The sequence below is a fragment of the Tursiops truncatus genome, chromosome X (genome assembly GCF_011762595.2).
Source record: "Tursiops truncatus isolate mTurTru1 chromosome X, mTurTru1.mat.Y, whole genome shotgun sequence".
In the NCBI taxonomy this organism is placed as follows: Eukaryota; Metazoa; Chordata; class Mammalia; order Artiodactyla; family Delphinidae; genus Tursiops; species Tursiops truncatus.
The window spans coordinates 65398124-65419689 of NC_047055.1; the positions used below are offsets into that span (position 1 = coordinate 65398124).

The 21566-nt window shown below is 37.0% G+C and overlaps 1 protein-coding gene across 2 annotated transcripts in view; it reads right to left on the reverse strand.

Moving 5' to 3' along the window:
• ATP7A (ATPase copper transporting alpha) overlaps positions 1-21566 on the reverse strand; it is a 142729-nt gene that overhangs the window by 58642 nt on the left and 62521 nt on the right. For both annotated transcript variants that reach the window (XM_019932185.3, XM_073799313.1), the window contains one exon: positions 482-971. In XM_019932185.3, coding sequence (XP_019787744.1) covers positions 482-971 — 490 coding nt within the window. The remainder of the gene's footprint in view (positions 1-481; positions 972-21566) is intronic.

The window sequence follows — 21566 nt, forward strand, 5'->3', positions numbered from 1 at the left end:
CTTCAGAAAACATTCTGTCGACCAAATCAATACCATATACAACAGTTTCTCTCATTGTTCTCATTATCCTTTCTTAAAATAATTCTGTTCTTTTCAGAAAATGTTAATGATATGGAATAGTAAGAAAGTAAAAGATATGACCACTACATTTGTGGTCTCCAAGTTTCTGCATGCCTGAATAGAAACATATTAGAGGTCAAGAGGACCCTCGGCATGTTGTGTTAAGAACCCTGAACTTCATGAATCACCACCCTGGCTGCCTTTTACGCTAGTTCAAGATTCACATAACTTTTATTTATAACCATTAACTTTACCAACATTAATGCTGGGAATACACTGTACCTCAGACTTCAATGAAGCAGTAACATTCTAGTACCACATATTTAAAACCCATGCTTAAAAAAAAAGCAAAAGTTAAAAAGGCCAAAACAGAAAACTAAGCCTCGCAAATCAATCAAACAAATAACATTAGGCATACTACCTTTAATTCGCTGAACACCTTGCAGTTTCCCAATTTTTCCTTCAATGGTGCTAGTACATGAATGGCAGGTCATCCCTTCCACCTTCATCTTCAGCATGACTTCGCCTGCTTGAGCCATACTGAAATCTTCGCAAATTCCTGACATTTTCTCCAGAGTTCCTGGATCTAAACTGAGAGCCGGAACCAGCTCTACTATCTGACTGGCATTCACTATAGAAGGGATTATTATCACCACTGCAGTTCTCTGCTGAGGGGAAATTTTAATGTCTGTCACACCCTTCGTCTTGAGCAATGTGCTTTGGATATGCTCCCATGGCGGAGCCAGTGAAGCAGTAACAGTCAGAAACAAGGTCTCAGTTAAAACAGGGAGCGGCTTAGGATTGTGCAGAACAGCATCAAAGCCCATGTCATCAATGGCTTCCTGTAGGGTCTTTGGAGTCTGCAGTTTAGGGTCATAAATAATGGCTGCATTTTTTTCTTCCAGTGAAACCTTTCAGAAGGAAATTTCAGAAGTCAGTTTAATTAAATTACATGACATGGAACTTAAAAATATCAATCATCTCACCACCGACAAGAATGAAACAAATAGATAGACAAGATGAAAAGGCAGAGGGCTACTTACCAGATGAAGGAACAAGATAAAACCCCAGAAAAACAACTAAATGAAGTGGAGATAGGCAACCTTCTAGAAAAAGAATTCAGAATAATGATAGTGAAGATAATCCAGGACCTCAAAAAAGAATGGAGGCAAAGATCGAGAAGATGCAAGAAGTGTTTAACAAAAACCTAGAAGAATTAAAAAACAAACAGAGATGAACAATACAATAACTGAAATGAAAATTACACTAGAAGGAATCAATAGCAGAATAACTGAGGCAGAAGAACAGATAAGTGACCTGGAGGACAGAATGATGGAAATCACTGCCATGGAACAGAATAAAGAAAAAAGAATGAAAAGAAATGAAGACAGCCTAAGAGACCTCTGGGACAACATTAAGCTCAACAACATTTGCATTATACGGGTCCCAGAAGGAGAAGAAAGAGAGAAGGACCCAAAAAATATTTGAAGAGATTATAGTCAAAAACATTCCTAACAAGGGAAAGGAAAGAGCCACTCAAATCCAGGAAGCACAGACAGTCCCATACAGGATAAACCCAAAGAGAAACATGCGGAGACACATAGTAATCAAACTATCAAAAGTTAAAGACAAAGAAAAATTATTGAAAGCAGCAAGGGGAAAATGACAAATAACATACAAGGGAACTCCCATAAGGATAACAGCTGATTTCTCAGCAGAAACTCTACAAGCCAGAAGGGAATGGCATGATATACTTAAAGTGATGAAAGGGAAAAACCTACAACCAAGATTACTCTACCCAGCAAGGATCTCATTCAGATTCAATGGAGAAATCAAAAGCTTTACAGACAACCAAAAGCTAAGAGAATTCAGCACCACCAAACCAGCTCTACGACAAATGCTAAAGGAACTTCTCTAAGTGCAAAACACAAGAGAAGAAAAGGACCTACAAAAACAAACCCAAAACGATTAAGAAAATGGTAATAGGAACATACATATTGATAATTACCTTAAACATGAATGGATTAACTGCTCCAACCAAAAGACACAGGCTTGATGAATGGATACAAAAACAAGACCCATATATATGCTGTCTACAAGAGACCCACTTCAGACCTAGGGACACATACAGACTGAAAGTGAGGGGATGGAAAAAGATATTCCATGCAAATGGAAATCAAAAGAAAGCTGGAGTAGCAATACTCATATCAGATAAAATAGACTTTAAAATAGAGAATGTTACAAGAGACAAGGAAGGACACTACATAATGATCAAGGGATCAATCCAAAAAGAAGATATAACAATTATAAATATATATGTATCCAACATAGGAGCACCTCAATACATAAGGCAACTGCTAACAGCTATAAAAGAGGAAATCAACAGTGACACAATAATAGTGGGGGACTTTAACACCTCACTTACACCAATGGACAGATCATCCAAACAGAAAATTCATAAGGAAACACAAGCTTTAAATGACACAATAGACCAGATAGATTTAACTGATATTTATAGGGCATTACATTCAAAAACAGCAGATTACACTTTCTTCTCAAGTGCACATGGAACATTCTCCAGGATAGATCACATCCTGTGTCACAAATCAAGCCTCAGTAAATTTAAGAAAATTGAAATCATATCAAGCATCTTTTCTCACCCCAACACTATGAGATTAGAAATCAATTACAGGGAAAAAAACACAAACACATGGAGGTTAAACAATACATTACTAAATAACCAAGCGATCACTGAAGAAATCAAAGAGGAAATCAAAAAATACCTAGAGACAAATGACAATGAAAACACGACAAACCAAAACCTATGGGATGCAGCAAAAGCAGTTGTAAGAGGGAAGTTTATAGCTCTACAAGCCTACCTCAAGAAACAAGAAAAATCTCAAATAAACAATCTAACCTTATACCTAAAGGAAGTAGAGAAAGAAGAACAAACAAAACCCAAAGTAAGCAGAAGGAAATAAATCATAAAAATCAGAGCAGAAATAAATGAAATAGAAACAAAGAAAACAATAGCAAAGATCAATAAAAGTAAAAGCTGGCTCTTTGAGAAGATAAACAAAATTGATAAACCATTTGCCAAACTCATCAAGAAAAAGAGGGAGAGGACTCAAATCAATAAAATTAGAAATGAAAAAGGAGAAGTTACAACAGACAGTGAAGAAATACAAAGCATCCTAAGAGACTACTACAAGCAACTCTATGCCAATAAAATGGACAACCTGGAAGAAATGGACAAATTCTTAGAAAGGTATAACCTTCCAAGACTGAACCAGGAAGAAAGAGAAAATATGAACAGACCAATCACAAGTAATGAAATTGAAACTGTAAATAAAAATCTCCCCAACAAACAAAAGTCCAGGACCAGATAGCTACACAGGTGAATTCTATCAAACATTTAGAGAAGAGCTAACACCCATCCTTCTCAAACTCTTCCAAAAACTTGCAGAGGAAGGAACACTCCCAAACTCATTCTATGAGGCCACCATCACCCTGATACCAAAACCAGACATAGATACTACAGAAAAAGAAAATTACAGTCCAATATCACTGATGAATATAGATGCAAACATCCTCAACAAAATACTAGCAAACAGAATCCAACAACACATTAACAGGATCATACTCCATGATCAAGTGGGATTTATCCCAGGATGCAAGGATTCTTCAATATATGCAAATCAATAAATGTGATACACCATATTAACAAATTGAAGAATAAAAACCATATTAAAAAAAGGAACGAAACAAATAATTCAAATGGAGGTTCTCTAATAGTTCTTATCTTTACTATTCTCTTTGGAAAGAAACACAAAATGTCTTGTGTACCTACAGGAATGGTAAAGCTCTATGTAGGTATACGTGACTAATGTACTGATCAGGCATTTGAAACGTACATAGACAAAACGTGCCCTAGAATTTCATAACAGAGAACAAAGTACTCTTTCTTCCATCTCCTTTCACAACTTATTCCAACACTCCACACTCTACCAATTCAAAAGTTAATATAGGAAACAGGATCAGCTACAGAAAACAAATTTGATATTAAGTTTAAAGTTTTAAAATGTTCAATTAAGACAACTTTGTTGGCAAGAAAAGGTATAAACATGCTGGCAACATTCATAGGGTTTTGCAGCAAATATTTCTATAACCTTCTAAGTCACTACAGTCTAGTATTATTTTTGTTCAAAATAAGAACATCTTTATTGTTCTGCCTGATTTGATTATAAAAACAATGATTGTATTCTTAAAGCTCAGCAACTGTATATAAATTTAACTACTACCGGGACATCTTACCCTGCATCTCTTTTGCTAACAGGTTACAAAGATTTATGAAGTAGTCACACACACACACACACAAACTGGATTGGGAGTCAGAAGGTTTGAGCTCCAGTGTCAATTCGCCAATTAGTCAACCACACTCATTAGTTCTACAGTCTGAAAAATGAAGAAATGTGCCCTATTATCTTCCAGGGTTGTTATAAGGATCATATGAGTAAATAGACAGGAAAGTAGTTCTTTGCAGCAGCAAGTCATATAAAAGTAAACACTGAACAATGAATATTTATCAAGCATTTATTTATTTTTGGCTGCATTGGGTCTTCATTGCTGCGCACGGGCTTCCTCTAGTTGCAGCAAGCGGGGGCTACTCTTTGTTGCGATGAGCGGGCTTCTCACTGTGGTGGCTTCTCTTGTTGCGGAGCACAGGCTCTAGGTGCAAGGGTTTCAGTAGTTGTGGCACACAGGCTCAGTAGTTGTGGCTCGCGGGCTCTAGGGCACAGGCTCAGTAGTTGTGGAGCATGGGCTTAGTTGCTCTGCAGCATGTGGGATCTTCCCGGACCAGGGATCGAACCCGAGTCCCCTGCACTGGCAGGCAGATTCTTAACCACTGCACCACCAGGTAAGTTCCTATCAAGCACTTATTATATGTGCCAGGAACTGAGATTCTCATGATACAAAGCTGATCATGACACAGTCACAGGGAGCAATACTAGAATAGAGGATAGAGAAAACGGACACCCATTCATTCCTAGGAATATGTGTCAAAAAAGGCTTCTTAGAGGAGATAATACCTGAGTGTTAAAGGAAAACCAGAAATCAGCAAGGATACATGAAGCAGAGAATTTATGACAAATGGAAACACAAAAGTAGAGAAAGATGACAGGCTTGCAGAATTAGGCAACTGCTTTATTATGGGGCCTCTTGTATGCCAATAATAGTCTGTAATTTATCCTGTAGGTAATAGAGAGCCATGGAAAAGTTAAGCAGGGGAATGATATAGTTATATTTGCATTTAGTGAAGAATCATTTTGGAGTGACGTGAGTGATGGAACTGTGCTGTCCTGGTTGTGGGGGTAGTTAAAAGAATCTATACATGTGTTAAAATTTACCAAACCTAAAAACAAACAAACAAAACTGATAGAACTATATACCAAAAAGAAGTCAATATTTTGGTATAATTTTAAAAACAAAAAAATTAAGAGATTAAAAATTCAGTTCCTCAATTGCATTAGCCACATTTCTAGCGTTCAGTGGCCAATGTAGCTGCCATATGGGACAGAGTAGATACAGAACATTATCATCATTACAGAATATTCCATTGGACAGTACTACTCTATGTACTACTATACTTTTTATGATAAATCGCCAAACTTTTAAAAAAGGGAAGGGGATTTTTTTTCCCTTTATGTTTAAATACATTGTATCTGGTATCTTTTAAACAAGACCTGGTTTTGAGCTTATCCTCCCCTCACAATTTCAATTTACCAACATACGCAATAAGAAAGTTTTTTTTTAACATCTTTATTGGAGTATAATTGCTTTACATTGTTGTGTTAGTTTCTGCTTTATAACAAAGTGAATCAGCTATACATATACATATATCCCCATATCTCCTCCCTCTTGCGTCTCCATCCCACCCTCCCTACCCCACCCCTGTAGGTGCTCACAAAGCACAGAGCTGATCTCCCTGTGCCATGTGGCTGCTTCCCACTAGCTATGAGAAACTGTTCTTAAAGCTGATTTTTAAAGCAAAAATCACTTTGTCACTACATGGTTTGCTATACTTTCTACTGCTATAGCCTGTCTTCTATTTATAAAAGACATAAAAAAGTAAGGAAACTATGTATATAAAATACTACACAAAAAAGTTGTATTATCCTATGTTGTTTTCATGCTGCAAACCAGAAAACACTTCCTTATTTAGTAGCTTCCATTTGTGTGTTTTAAAGCTGGATCGACCACACCTAGCACAAAAATGTTCCCCTTTGGGATAACAGCACTCAACTTTTCCTCTGAATTTTAGATATCAAAGAGACTGTTCAAGCCTAAGGTCTCAAAGGAAACAAAAACAGGCAGCACCTTTGCTTCTTTTAAGAGGAAATTCACATAGTGATTATCACAATACTGTTCTGGATGCCAAATCCTTGGGCAAGAAGCTAAAATAGCATTTATTTATTTAACAAATATTTACTGAGTACCTATTATGTTCCCAGCACCGTGCTAGCTTGCTAGGGGTCCAACGGTGAGCGAAAGCAGGCACAGACTCCGTAGAGCCAGGAATTGCTGGCAGCAGTCTGTCTGATTCTGGGTCTGTGCCACTCTCCTTTCACATGATCCCCACCAATGTAAACCACTTTCGCCTATTCCCCACAGTGCTCGAAAGTTTCAACAGCTTCTCTTTCTCAGAATCTTTCATTAGGAATCAATGTTGTTGTTCTGTTTTTTTTTCCCAGAGAAACTATTTTTCTATTTTATCAATAGTTCCTCTGAAAATAAACATCTAACAGTCTACAAGTTATGAATGTGGCTCCTATGAAGGGCTCAAGATGGAGGACTGTTCACTATATTTAGATGAAGGTAGGAGTTGAAGAGAACAAATCAAACGTACTCTGTGGCCTCAATAGCATTAACAGTGGTGTAAAGGGTGCTCATTGTCCATAGGAATTGTAAAGATCCATTATTTTAATGGAGCTCTTTGTCTGCTGAAATGTCTAAACCTTGCAAGTCAAGCACCGTATACTTTATCTGCATGTGTTTTCTGTATACTTTTATAATTACAGATTATAAAAAGTGATCCAATTTCCTATCTGAAGGCTAGGAAATTGAATAAATTGCCCAAGAAACCCAGCAAGAAAACGAAAGAGCTAGGATTCAAACGTAGGTCGATTTAACTCCAAAGTCCATGTTCTTTCCATCTATAAATGGTGAGGCTAGATGATCTTCAATTTCCTTGAAAAACTAAAATTCTATGCCTATGCTTTGAGCAATGTGTGACATAAATAAAAACACCTGAAAAGTATGAAATATTTCTAGTGTGTGAACCAAATTTTAGTTCTATGTTTACTTTCCCCCCACACATTTCATGTCTACTCCCATACCAGTTTAAATAAAAAATAATTTAGAGAATATATTTCTTTGGGTTTTTAGCAGGATTTGACAATTACTACATTCTAACATTTCCCCATTTTCAAAAACCACTTTGGGAAAGGTCCTTTGCTAAAGTTTCAGCACACTGAAATTCCTTTTTATCCTCCCAGGAATTAATTTATATGTCATCATAAATTCAGATTAGCATGCTACTCAGCCAGTGGGGGTGTCTTCAAAGGGTTTAAAGCCCACTTTCTAACATTTTCATAACAACTCAACATAGAGTGATTCAGAGGTTTTTGAGAGCTTGAAAGGATTCTGTCATTTTTCAGACTAAAGTCAGAAAAGTAAAATGATTTACAATAATCTTGACTTTCTAATATGTTTGATTCTCCTCCCAGAATTTTGACAACTAAAAACTATATAAAATACATAATAGGAATCTTATTTATATTACATATGTCTGAATACAAATTCTATTATTGTTTGTTGAAAAAATAATGTATATATATTAACACTCTACTTTGATGCTTCAATATAGCATACTGAAAATTAAAGTAAGATAAGAGTAAGCCATCAAGTTATATTAATATTTATCCTATTTGACCAACCTAAATAAAGGTTACCACTTAAAATATTAAATCAATGTATGAACTAGCAAAAGACAATTTCTTAAGAGACTAAGAAAATAGCCCAAAACCAATCTAAAAATTTAAAAGCCAAATGCTTGAAAATGAAAAAGATGTGGAGATTTTGTTAGTTTAAGTTGTAGCATTGTTTTTCTGTAAACTGAGTGCTTTGTCAGAATTTTCATTGCTAATATAATTTTATTTTGCTTCAAAAATTATACAACTGGGACTTCCCCAGTGGTCCAGTGGGTAAGACTCCTCGCTCCCAATGCAGGGGGTCCAGGCTCAATCCCTGATCAGGGAACTAGATCCCGCATGCATGCCGCAACTAAAAATCCCGCGTGCTGCAACTAAGACCTGGCGCAGCCAAAATAAATAAATAAATATGTTAATTTTTTTAAAAATTATACAACCAATGCATGATTATTCATTATAACAATTTAAATACAAAGAAAGGAAATAGTGAAAGTCCCTCTTTACATCATTCCTCCACTGCTAGTTTCTACCTTGGATTTGACATTTCTTTGATCCTTGGGATAAAGTTCAACTAAATCAGAAACATAAGCCTCTTTGAATAACTGTCTGCATCTTCATGGATGGACGAGTATTACCTAAGAATTTATATAAGGCAAAATGCCTATATCACTCTAACATGGTGTTTGAAAAAAGAAATGTTCAGTGTGCCATCATCATTTGCCATAGCAAAAGTTAGGGGGAGAAAGTTCCAAATAGAAACAAAAAGATTGATTTCTATATGCTGATAGGGAACAGTATCTAAGATGTATTTGCTAAGTGAAAAAAGCAAAGTATAGAACAGTGTGTATATAGTATGCTTCCATTTATATAAAAAGGGGATACACACATACACAAACACACACACATATATACAGTTGACCCTTAAACAACAAGCAATTGGGGGAATTAAGGGCGCCCCACCCCTGAGGCTATTGAAAATCCGTGTATAACTTTACAGTTGGCCCTCTGTATCCTCAGTTCCACACCCTCGGATTCAACCAACCATCCATCATGTAGTACCACAGTTCATATTTTTTGAAAAATATCCATGTATAAGTGGACCTGTGCAGTTCAAACCCGTGTTGTTCAAGGGTCAACTGTATAAACACACACATATAGATATATACATGTAAATCATTTTATATTCAGAGTCTATTTCTGGAAGAATCTATACATACTAAACTGATAACTGGTTTCTTTTGGGAAGGGGATTTTACTCTGGACATGTGTTATTTTTCCAATAATTTTTTTAAAGTTACTTTTAAGGGGTTTTTTGGCGATGTTGTGCAGCTTGTGGGATCTTAGTTCCCTGACCAGGGATTGAACCCTGGCCCTCTGCAGTGAAAGTGCCAAGTCCTAACCACTGGACCACCAGGGAATTCCCTAGGTGGTCATTTTTTTAAAGGATAGTCTGTATTAGGAAAATGGACTGCAGCCTTTAACTGAGTAAAGGGAAAAAGCACTCAAAATGCAGTTAAATTTCAAGGACAAAGTAATTTGTTAATAAGGCATTAACCTTTAGAGCCATTCAGTACTTATATCTAATTAAATTTATTTTACATTACCACTTTCAAAAGGCCAGACAATCCCAGAGAAAGACCTTCACATTATCTGCCCATTTTATTTTTCCCCTGAACAGACCACTGGGGTGATTAAATAAACCTTCAGGTTAATCCCTTTAAAGTCTACAGTCTTGACACTGGCAGAACAAGAGTATTACACTCATTTATAAACTTCACAATTTAAGACACAATTCCCAAAATGTATTTAAACGCTGAAACTGCAAAGACATATAATCATATTCATTCTACTTTTCCAAAATTAGAGACTTCTTGACTATTCAGTTTCCTTGAATTCTGTTAAAGCTCTAATCTGTTCCGCTGTAACATTTTTTAAATAAAGCAACCCCACTCAATTTAACATCACAATTACATTACTTCATATCAGAGTTTTATTCCAAACACTACAAGAGCTCCTTGACTTAGTCGAAACAATGTCCTCTTCAAATCTGGTTTCTAAACTGACTGCACATTGGTCTTAATTATAATCTCACAAACTATGATCCAGAAATTTCAAACCTTAACAGTCCTTGAAAAGTGATCAATATTTATATATTAACATGTTAGGCTGCATTATGACTATAAATTATGTTTGGACAAGGACAATTTTCTTTCTTTTTTTTTTTCTTTTTGGCCACGCTGCAGGGCATGAGGGATCCTAGTTCCCTGACCAGGGATTGAACCTGTGGCCCCCTGCAGTGGAAGCACAGATTCCTAACCACTGGACTGCCAGGGAAGTCCCAAGGACAATTTTCTATATGGTGCCTAGAAAGAGGTGAATCCACCTTTTGTGGACTTAATTAAAGGACTGTGGTCAAAATGTTTTACTTTTGCAAAAACAGATAACCATGTGAACACACTGCTAAGACTCTTTCCAGGGTCTCAGAACTGGTCAATGCCAGTGAGGGGCTCTGAAACCTAAACTTCATTAACATCACCATAAATCTGTCTCTGGGCCTAGAAGACAACACTCAGTAAAATATTTTTTAAAGGAATGAGAAAAGAGGAAAGATCACTAGTATACTCTATATCATGTGGGCTTTTGACTAAAGAAGGAGAGGCAGAGCTGGAAAAGGCAGAAAAAGTGTGTTTCCTTTCATTTTCAGCAAACAAATTATGACTGTGCCCTGGAAAGTATAGCCTTAAGTATCTGTCACTGCGATCCATATAAATCACTGTTGATAACACAAAGTGCTTTCATATTATATTTCTGCTACTCTTCCTTTACAACTTAATCCAATTTAATTGCATTTTTCTGACCTTAAATAGGTCATATTAAGCAGTGGTGAATTCTGGGAAGATGCGGTAAACATAGAAGCCTTACATATGAGTGGGGTGCAACAGTCTTTGGGGAAAATTTATACAGGAATGTACTTGCAAATGTCAAAACAGAATCTAGTCCTTTAGTTATACATAGATATGCTGGCAAAAAATTAATAATCAAAAATAGTTTGTCAGAGAGTTGGGGGTTTTGGAAAACGCATTAGTTGTCAGTAGACAATAAGAACCTAAATCACTTGGAGAAACTTTGTGAACTAGTTTCTGGATGGTTAAAACAGCTTTACTTCAATCAGCACAGACACTTAATTAGTAAGATTTAGCTTCTATTCTGGCCTTCAGCACCAGCCATGTTAGATCAAGCAGAGGAAGTTTAATTGGTTTCATTTGAGGATAAATCAAGTAGAAGTGCCATATTTATTATTCACTGAAATTAAATTATTCATTTTTAAAGTTTGGGACTGCGGGTTGCAGAACTACTTTGCCATCCTCTTTTCTAATTAGCAAATTGAAAAAACATCCATTTGATTTTCAGACAGTTACAATTAGTGAAAAAAATTACAAAATGTTTTTATAAATGTATTTTAAATATAAACACATTTGAGAAAACCTGCAGTATAGTTAATAAAAGTTACCTGTCATCTCTCAGCTTTTCCAACTTGGCTCTCTCCCCAAAGCAAATTAAAGGCAGGAGCATCCTTGGGGGGAGGAGGGGAGGAGGCAATGAGGAAGCCTCTGAAGTGTAGTTATGCCAAGGTAGATGGTGAATACAAAGGAAAATCCTACTTTTGGAGAACGTGAAAGGGAAAAATTCATATCCAAGTATTCACATGGATGCCTACAGGACAGAAAACTTAGCAGAAGGCATATTACACTGTGTAAAGAAAGCTTTCCCTGCCACAACCATCAACATAGTCTTAACTGACCAGAGTGTGTAGTTTAGTAAGCAAATGAGAAACACTGCTTTCCTCCCTCCCATACATGTAAAATGGATACAAAGTTTACTTTGTGCTCTCTGGCCAAGATGAATATGAAACTCAGACATGCAAAAAATCAAGAGTTTCAGATATAGAAAAGAATTGCCCACATATTGGCACCACACGTCACATGTGGTAAGAATCACTATGCGCCAATTAGCCAACGTTTTGTAATAAAAACAAGACAAACTGAAGCCAATCTGCTCAAGATCTCATGAGACGTCTGAATCACAGACGAGAATACCATAAGGAGGGGACTTCCCTGGGGGTCCAGTGGTTAAGACTCCACCCTTCCAAGGCAGGGGGCATGGGTTCGATCCCTGGTCGGGGAACTAAGATCCCACATGCCGTGCGGCACAGCCAAAAAAATTAAAAAAGAATACTGTAAGGACAAGAAAGCATGAATCCTGTACTTCACAGAAAAGCTAAAACCCATTTTGAAATCTCTGAAGAATAAACAGGTAAAAGATTAATGTTTAGATTAAGATTAAAAGACAGATCAAAAGTATTTGATCTGGAGATACACAAAATATTCTGCTTCCATGAAATTAAGCCGTATGAGCTGTTTGTAAATTCTGGAAATTAATCCCTTGTCGGTCACATCATTTACAAATATTTTCTCCCATTCTGTGGGCTGTCTTTTTGTTTTGTTTATGGTTTCCTTTGCTGTGAAAAAGCTTTTGAGTTTAATTAGGTCCCATTTGTTTATTTCTGTTTTTATTTCCATTACTCTTGGAGAGCGATCAAAAAAGATATTGCTGTTATTTATGTCAGAGAGGGTTTGGCCTATGTTTTCCTCTAAGAGTTTTATAGTGTCTGGTCTCATATTTAGGTCTATATCCATCTTGAGTTTATTTTTGTGCATGGTGTTAAAGAATGCTCTAATTTCTTTTTTTTTACATGTAGCTGTCCAGTTTTGCCAGCACCATTTATTGAAGAGACTGTCTTTCCTCCATTGTATGGTCTTGCCTCCTTTGTCATAGATTAATTGACCATAAGTGTGTGGGTTTATTTCTGGGCTTTCTACCCTGTTCCTTTGATCTATATTTCTATTTTTGTGCCAGTACCATGTTGTTTTGATGACTGTGGCCTTGTAGTATAGTCTGAAGGCAGGGAGCCTGATTCCTCTGGCTCCGTTTTTCTTTCTCAAGATTGCTTTGGCTATTTGGGGCCTTTTGTGTCTCCATACAAATTTTAAGATTTTTTGTTCTAGTTCTGTGAAAAATGCCATTGGTAATTTGATAGGGATTTCAATGAATCTGTAGATTGCTCTGGACAGTGTAGTCATTTTGACAATATTGATTCTTCCAATCCAAGAACATGATATATCTTTCCATCTGTTTGTGTTATCTTCAATTTCTTTCATCAGTGTCTTGTAGTTTTAAGAGTACACGTCTTTTGTCTCCTTAGGTAGGTTTATTCCTAGGTATTTTATTCTCTTTGATGAGATGGCAAATGGGATTGTTTCTCGAATTTCTCTTTCGGATCTTTCATTGTTAGTGTACAGAAATGCAATCCAATCAAAAAATGGGCAGAAGACCTAAACAGACATCTCTCCAAAGACGACATACAAGATGGCCAAGAGGCACATGAAAAGATATTCAATATCGCTAATTATTAGAGAAATGCAAATCCAAACTACAATGAAATACCACCTTACACCAGTCAGAATGGCTATCATCAAAAAATCCACAAACAGTAAATGCTGGAGAGGGTGTGAAGAGAAGGGAACCCTCCTACACTGTTGGTGGGAATGTAAATTGGTACAGCCACTATGGAGAACAGTATGGAGGTTCTTTAAAAAAACTAAAAATAGAGCTACCATATGATCCAGCAATCCCACTCCTGGGCATATATCTGGAGAAAAACATGGTCTGAAAGGATACATGCTCCCCAATGTTCATTGCAGCACTGTTTACAATGGACAAGACATGGAAGCAACCTAAACGTCCATTGACAGAGGAATGGAAAAAGAAGATATGGTACATATATACAATGGAATATTACTCAGCTATTAAAAAGAATGAAATAGTGCCATTTGCAGCAACATGGATGGACCTAGAGATTGTCATACTGAGTAAAGTAAGTCAGACAGAGAAAGAGAAACATTGCATAGTATCACTTGTCTGTGGATTCTAAAAATGAATGATAAAAATGAACTTATTGACAAAACAGAAACAGACTTACAGACTGAGAGAATGGAACTTATGGTTACCGGGGGTAAGGGTGGGGGGGATGGATAGTTAGGGAGTTTGGGACTGACATGTACACACTGCTATATTTTAAATGGATAACCCACAAGGACCTACTGTATAGCCCAGGGAACTCTGCTTAATATTATGTAACAACCTAAAGAATTTGAAAAAGAATAGATACATGTATATGTATAACTGAATCACTTTGCTATACACCTGAAACTAACACAACATTGTTAATCAACTATACTCCAATATAAAATAAAAAGTAAAAAAAAATTATGTTTCAAATTTAATGATTCATGCACTTAAAATATATAATGAGCTTCTGATTATTAGAAAGAATCCATCAGACTCCTAATTTTAAATCCTGCACTAAATCTGATGTCCAGTTAGACAAAGCTCCCTTTAGAATATTAACATCTACTCTGGGCAGTGTGTCTAAAATTTATCTTTTACATGTGGATATGAACTAGTCAAAAGAAAAGCATTTTAGGACTGATGCAAGCTGATCAAATTCCAAAGTTGCATTAACTTTCCATCATCACTATAATGAATATTGTATAAAAGCAAAATTATAGAAAACTTCTGGTAAATATTATAGAACCACTGCCAATATAAAGTTGTTTTAATGATGCTGAAAACTTAAATATATTAAAATAATAAGTACATTATACAAATGAAGACACAAGCCAGTTAAAATTACACATTAACTCATTAAGCCCTGGCAGTGAAAATAAACATGCTGAAGAGTCAGCAATTCACAGTAAAATATTTAAGAAAAACCATTCATATATTACCATCATTATAGTAGAAATCCCCAATCTTTTGGCACGGAGATATTGTTAATTTCTTTGGGCCCTTAGATACAAGTTGTGGAGAAATAGGAGAGAACAGGTGGGGAACCAAACTGAATGAAGCATGGGAAAGAGTGCTGTGCTCCAAACAGTGCTGAGAATCCTGAAGAGTGACAAGGAAAACGGTGGGCAGGGGGCAGCAAAAAGGCTTGGAAACGGCATGGAGATATACTAGGAAATTCCAATCCACTAGTCAAAAAGTACAACAGGTAGGAAGGTCCAGATCAACTCTTAAAAGCATCAGCAAAATACATTATCAAATTCAAATGATGAGAATGTCATGAAAATAAGTAGCAAGGATATCATGAAAATAAGTAGCAAGGGTGACAGGTACAGGGAGGTTCCTTGTACTAGGTCTTCACTTCTGTGTATGTTTGAAATTTTTCATTAAAAGTATTCTTTGACCAAGTGGGGCTTATCCTGGGAATGCGTGGCTAGTATAACATTTGAAAATCAATCAGTGTAATTCACCATATTAACAGCCTTAAAGAAGAAAAATAATATGATCATATCGAGATGCAGAAAAAGCACTTGAAAAAATGCAACATCTATTCGTGATTACAAATAAAAGCTCTCAGAAAACCAGGAAGAGAAAGGAATTTCCTTAACCTGATACAGGGCATCTACAAAAACCCTCTACTAACACAATACTTAATGGTGAAGGACTGAATGTTTTCCCCCTACAACCAGTAACAAGACGTAGATGTTCACTGTTACCACTCCTATTCCAAATTGTAATGGAGGTTCTAGACAGAAAAGAAATAAGACATACAGACTAGAAAGGAAGAAATAAAACTATTTGTATGCCCTGATGACATAACTGCTTATGTAGAAGATCCCAAAGAATCTACAAAAAGAGCTAATAGACTTAATGTCAGTTTAGCAAAGTTCAGGATACAAAGTCAACATACAAAAACCAACTGCATTTCTGTATGTTTGTAATGAACAACTGAAATTTAAATTAAAAAAAAAAGTACCGGGTCTTCCCTGGTGGCGCAGTGGTTGAGAGTCCGCCTGCCGATGCAGGGAACACGGGTTCGTGCCCCGGTCCGGGAAGATCCCACATGCCGCGGAGCGGCTAGGCCCGTTAGCCATGGCCGCTGAGCCTGCGCGTCTGGAGCCTGTGCTCCGCAATGGGAGAGGCCACAACGGTGAGAGGACCGCGTACCGCAAAAAAAAAAAAAGTACCATTTAAACATCATCTAAAAACAGAAAATACTTGAATATAAGCCTAACAAAATATATGCAGAATCTGAAGACTGAAAATTATAGATCCCTGATAAAAGAAATCAAGAAATACCTAAATAGAGAGATATAGCATGTGCACAGGGTTGAATACGCAATATTAAGATGTTAATTCTATCCAAATGGATCTACAGAATCAACACAATCGCAATCAAAATCCCAGCAAATATTTTTGTAGAAACCTATATAATGATTCTAAAATGTATATGTAAACGGAAAGAAAACAGAACAGTCAAAACAATTTTGAAAAAGAACAAAGTTGAGAAATTACACTACCTGATTTTAAGATTTATCATAGGCTGCTCTCACCTTTTGAGACAGACCGCATTCTGTCTGTGGAATGTGTATCTCTCTAAGTAAATCCACTTCTTACCTATCACTTTATCTCTCACTGAAATCTTTCTGTGACAAGACGTAAAGAACCTGAGCTTCATTAAGTCCTGAGACCAGGAACTAAGGCCTCCACCCAGGTGGAGGATGCTAACTTCAGGCTGAGTACGAGATTCCTGGAGCAACATCCTGTTACTTCACCACCCACCAATCAGAAGAAAGTCACACACCCTGCAGCCCTCACCCCAAATTTTTCCTATTAAAAACTTCCCCCTGAAAACCATTAGGGACTTAAGGAGGTTTTTCAATCATGAGCCACCCATTCTCCTTGCTTGGCCCTGCAATAAATCTTTCTCTGCTCCAAAAAAAAGAAAAGATTTATTATAAAGCTACAATAATCAAGACTCTGTGGTATTTATTGGCCAAAGGACAGACATACAGATCAATGGAATAGGACAGAGCATACAGAAATATACCCATAAATATATGGTAAATTGATTTTCAACAAAGGTGCAAAGGCAATTCAATGGAGAAAGAATAAACTTTTCAACAAATAGAGCTGCCTGGAAAACTGGACATCCATATTAAAAAAAATTAACCTCAACCCATACCTCATAATGTATTCACATTAATTCAAAATGGATAATAGATCTAAATGCAAAACCTAAAATGAAAGAACTTTTAGAAGACATAGGAGAAAAATCTTTGTGATCCTGGGTGAGGCCAAGATTTCTTAGCTATGACACCAAAAGCATGCTCCATAAAGGAAAAAAAGTAGGTAAAGTGGAATTCATCAAAAGTAAAAACTGCTGCTCTGGGAAAGATACTTTTTTTTTTTTTTTTGAGGTACGTGGGCCTCTCACCGTTGTGGCCTCTCCCGTTGCAGAGCACAGGCTCGGAACGTGCAGGCTCAGCGGCCATGGCTCACGGGCCCAGCCACTCCTCGGCATGTGGGCTCCTCCCGGACCAGGGCACGAACCCGTGTCCCCTGCATCGGCAGGTGGACTCTCAACCACTGCGCCACCAGGGAAGCCCTGGGAAAGATACTTTTAAGAGATTAAAAAGACAAGCCACAGACTGGAAAAATTATTTGCAAAACACATATCTAAAAGAAGACAATTCAGAACACATAGAAAACAATCAAAATTGAATAATAAGAAAACGAAACACCCAGCTAAAAATTTCACAAAAGGTTTGACAGACACTTTACCAAAAAAGGTATACAAATGCCTAATGAACACATGAAAAGATGCTCAATATCATTAGCTATTAAGGGAATGCAAATTAGTGAGATACCACTACATACTCACTAGAATGTCTATAACTAAAAAGACTGTTAATACAAAGTGTTGGAGAGAATGTGAGAAAAGTGGAATCCTCAAACATTGCTGGTGGGAAGATAAAATAGTATAGCCACTGTGGTAAATCAATTGTCAGTGTCTCAAAAAGTTAAACATACACTTATCATATGATGGAACAAATCAAATCCTAGGAATTTGCCCAAGAGAAATTAAAACTTATGTCCACACAAAGACTTGGATGTGAACATTCAGAGCACTGCTTTTCATAATCACAAAAGAAAGTATAAACAATCCAATGTCTCTCAAAAGGTGAATGGGTAAACAAACTTTGGTACATCCACACAATGGAATACTCCTCAGCAATGAAAAGGAAAGAACCAGTGATACATGCAAGAACATGGACAAATCTCAAATGCATGATGCTAAGTGAAAGAAGCCAGACTCAAAAGGCTATATAACATATGATTCCATTTACATGGCAGTTTTTAAAAAGCAAAACTTACAGGAACAAAAAGTAAAAGTAAAGGGGAAGGATGATTTCAAAGAAGGGTTACCAGATTTAGCAAATAAAAATACAGGACAGATCCAGTTAAATTTAAATTTCAGATAAATGATAAATAATCTTCAGTGTAAGTATAGCTCATGCAATATAATGGTTCTTAAACTGTGGTCCCAGGACCAGCACCTTTAGAGTTACCTGGGTACTTATTAGGCATGCAAATTCTCAGGCCCCATTCAGATCTACTAAAACAGAAACTCTGGGCATGGAACCAGCAATTTATGTTTTACAAGCCCTCCAGGTGATTCTCATGGTATGGTTTGAGAACCACTGTTCACTATACCTCTAACTGGCAAAAAAAAGAACCATAAGAAGCTAATATGAAGAGAAAGGGGCACATGAGCCTGTTTGATATATCAATTCACCATCATCAAATATTAACTGAACAGACAAAGGGTGTACAGTAGGTTCTCTGAGAAGGGACTACAGAAGTGATCCTCAACTGAGGGCAATTTCACCCCTAGGAGACACTGGCAATGTCTGGAGACATTTTTGGTTGTCACAAGTGGGAGGAGAGGCTACTGGCATCTGGTGGGTAGAGGCCAGGGATGCTGCTAAACATCATAGAAAGCACAGAACAGCCCCCCAAAACAAAGAATTATCCAGCCCAAAATGTCAATAGTGCTGAGGCTGAGAAAGCTGGACTTAATCAAAACATACTTTTTTAACCCCAAAGCCTTTAAAATCAAAGACATTTTTACGAACACGGAAATAAAAAGATTAAAAAGGTAGTGACAAATAAAATATAATTCAAGGTGTCTCATACTAAAAATACTAGAACTATTCTGAGGAGAATTTATAGAGACTAGTGATACAGAGCTAAAACAGCAATTTGGTGGTAGGAGGCACCTTTATGATGAAAATACCAGGTTCCTTTATTTTTAGAAGTTATGTGAAAGAATAAATTGGAGATCACAAGTTTGAGAACCATATACAAATTAAACTGCATCTGTAGACACTGTATGACCACGAAACATACTGGCCCAGGAATCATGGAACTTGAGTTCTAGTTTTGTTTGGTATTAGGTAGCTGTGTAACTTAGCACAGGTCACTTCCTTATCTGGGCTTCACTCTGTTGATCTGTAAAATGAGGGGGCTAGACGACTTAAGTCATATCTAAGACCCCTTGCAGCTTTAACATACTATGTCTATGTCAAAAAAATGAGCACAGGACACATTCAAATACATTTTTTACAGGATATGAGGGGGCACAGTATCATTTTGTTCCCTTTGGGGTAGTTTTGTGTTGACTTTAGTACTTTTGGCTTTTGTGTTTAGAAGGCGCTAAACAAAGTTTAGGTTTTCTTATTTATTTATAACAATTATATTAACAATTCATGTTCATTGCAGAAAAATTAGAATATACAAATAAACCACTCTTTTCCACTAAGTAGGATTCTGAGACGAATTATAGCAGGAATGTGTTAAGATAGTCTAACAAAAGTCAATTTTATTTTTGCAATTAAAAACTGAAGTGAACTCAAATCCCTACCACCTTTCTCAGTCCTGGGCTCTGCCCAGGGAGGCTTCTACACAGTCTTTTTTGGCAGTTTGTCTCTGGGAAATGGAGAGGCTCCCTTTCCCCCTGCTTTGCCCCAGGATAGCCAGCAGGATCTCCCTGATCTCCTGTTGTCCTCCCTCCCCAACAGAGAGTTTCTATCCTCTTTGATAAAAGCACAGAGTTTTTATGGATCAGGAGAAAATGCAGGCCCTGAGAAACCTATCCCTGCAGAAAGGTTCCCTTGGGCCATGCTTTGGGTTTTCTGGCTCTTTATATTTTTATTTTACTCTCCATTTTTCTGCCCTCCCCTTGCCCTAAGTCTAAGCTCAGCAAAGACGAGTGCTCAGGGCAGCTCCTAGGCCTGGACAGCTCTCAGGGAGGAATTAGATAAATGTTCAGCATGCCCGTGCCTAGCCCATCTAGTTTCATTCTTTAGTTACCCAGGCCATTAGCTTCGGGTTATCCCCTCTTATATTTGCAAACCCAATGCTTGGAGCAGCAGCATAGGGCTCTAACAGGTGATACCACTCTCTTTCATTTCAGAATTTGCCAACTTAGGGGCCTGGCTCTGGAAGGCAGTTTTCTTAAAGGGGACTGCATCCTGGGTGACCCAAAGTCTCCAGACCTAGAGGGACAACTGTGCCCTCCCTTCTCTCCTTCATGTTCTCTGGCTGGATTGATTCAGCTGTAGAAACCATTTGGTCTGTTGCACTCCAACATACCGCTAGGTTCCTTCCAGAGTCACTGTGTCACATTAGCTTCCTTTTGGAGGGAGGGTGATGTGGTTGAATACTCAGAGAGCAGAGGCAGTGAGTGCACGTCTTTAGTTCCCCATCTTCCAGTTTCACCTACGGCCTTCCCCTTGCCCTAAACCTGAGCGCATCATGCCAGGCCTCACTCATACAGGATGCTGTCAGCTCACTCCTCAGCAGTAATCTAGGGTGTGTGGGAAGCTTAGGGCTCTGGGGAAGAACAGAATCGAAGAGGGGAGTGATGTGGGTGGAGGCACCAGTTTTATATCACACCCCCTTTGTAAGCCGGTGAGCTGGGCTTCAGTTTTCCCCAGACCATACACACTTTTAATTTATTTGCGAGAAACTAATTGTATCTTCACTGCAGTATCTTGTTATTTTTTATTTGTGATTTAAGAAATGTGAAGAGAAAATACACAGACACATAATGGTTAACAGTGTTTCTTTCATTCCTTGTTCTAGAGCTAACCACTCTAAAACTGTTTGGTAATGTCACTTAATGTAATTAATTGTAACGTATTCTTTTAAATAAAATGATTTATTGATTAAATAACATTGAAGTGAAAATGTTTAGAAAATTAGTTACACTTTGTATGCATGCTCTTAGAGAAGACTACATTATTACTAAACATAGTAACTGTCATGCTATAAAAGAGAAAGAAACCTCACAGTCCTTTCTCTGAGAACATATATTTTAGATCAACATGAGATTAAGAGTAATAAAAATTATATCAGCATCTATATACTTATAAAATATATATTGATAAATATACAAACATTAACATCCAGATTCCATCTTCAGATGTTTTTAAATTTTAAAAATGTATTATTTCTTATTTTTTAACAAAAAAATAAGTTAATGGGCTGAAGAAAACTTATTCAGCTTCAAGGTTAAAAGTGTGATAGTCTTTATGTCGTACG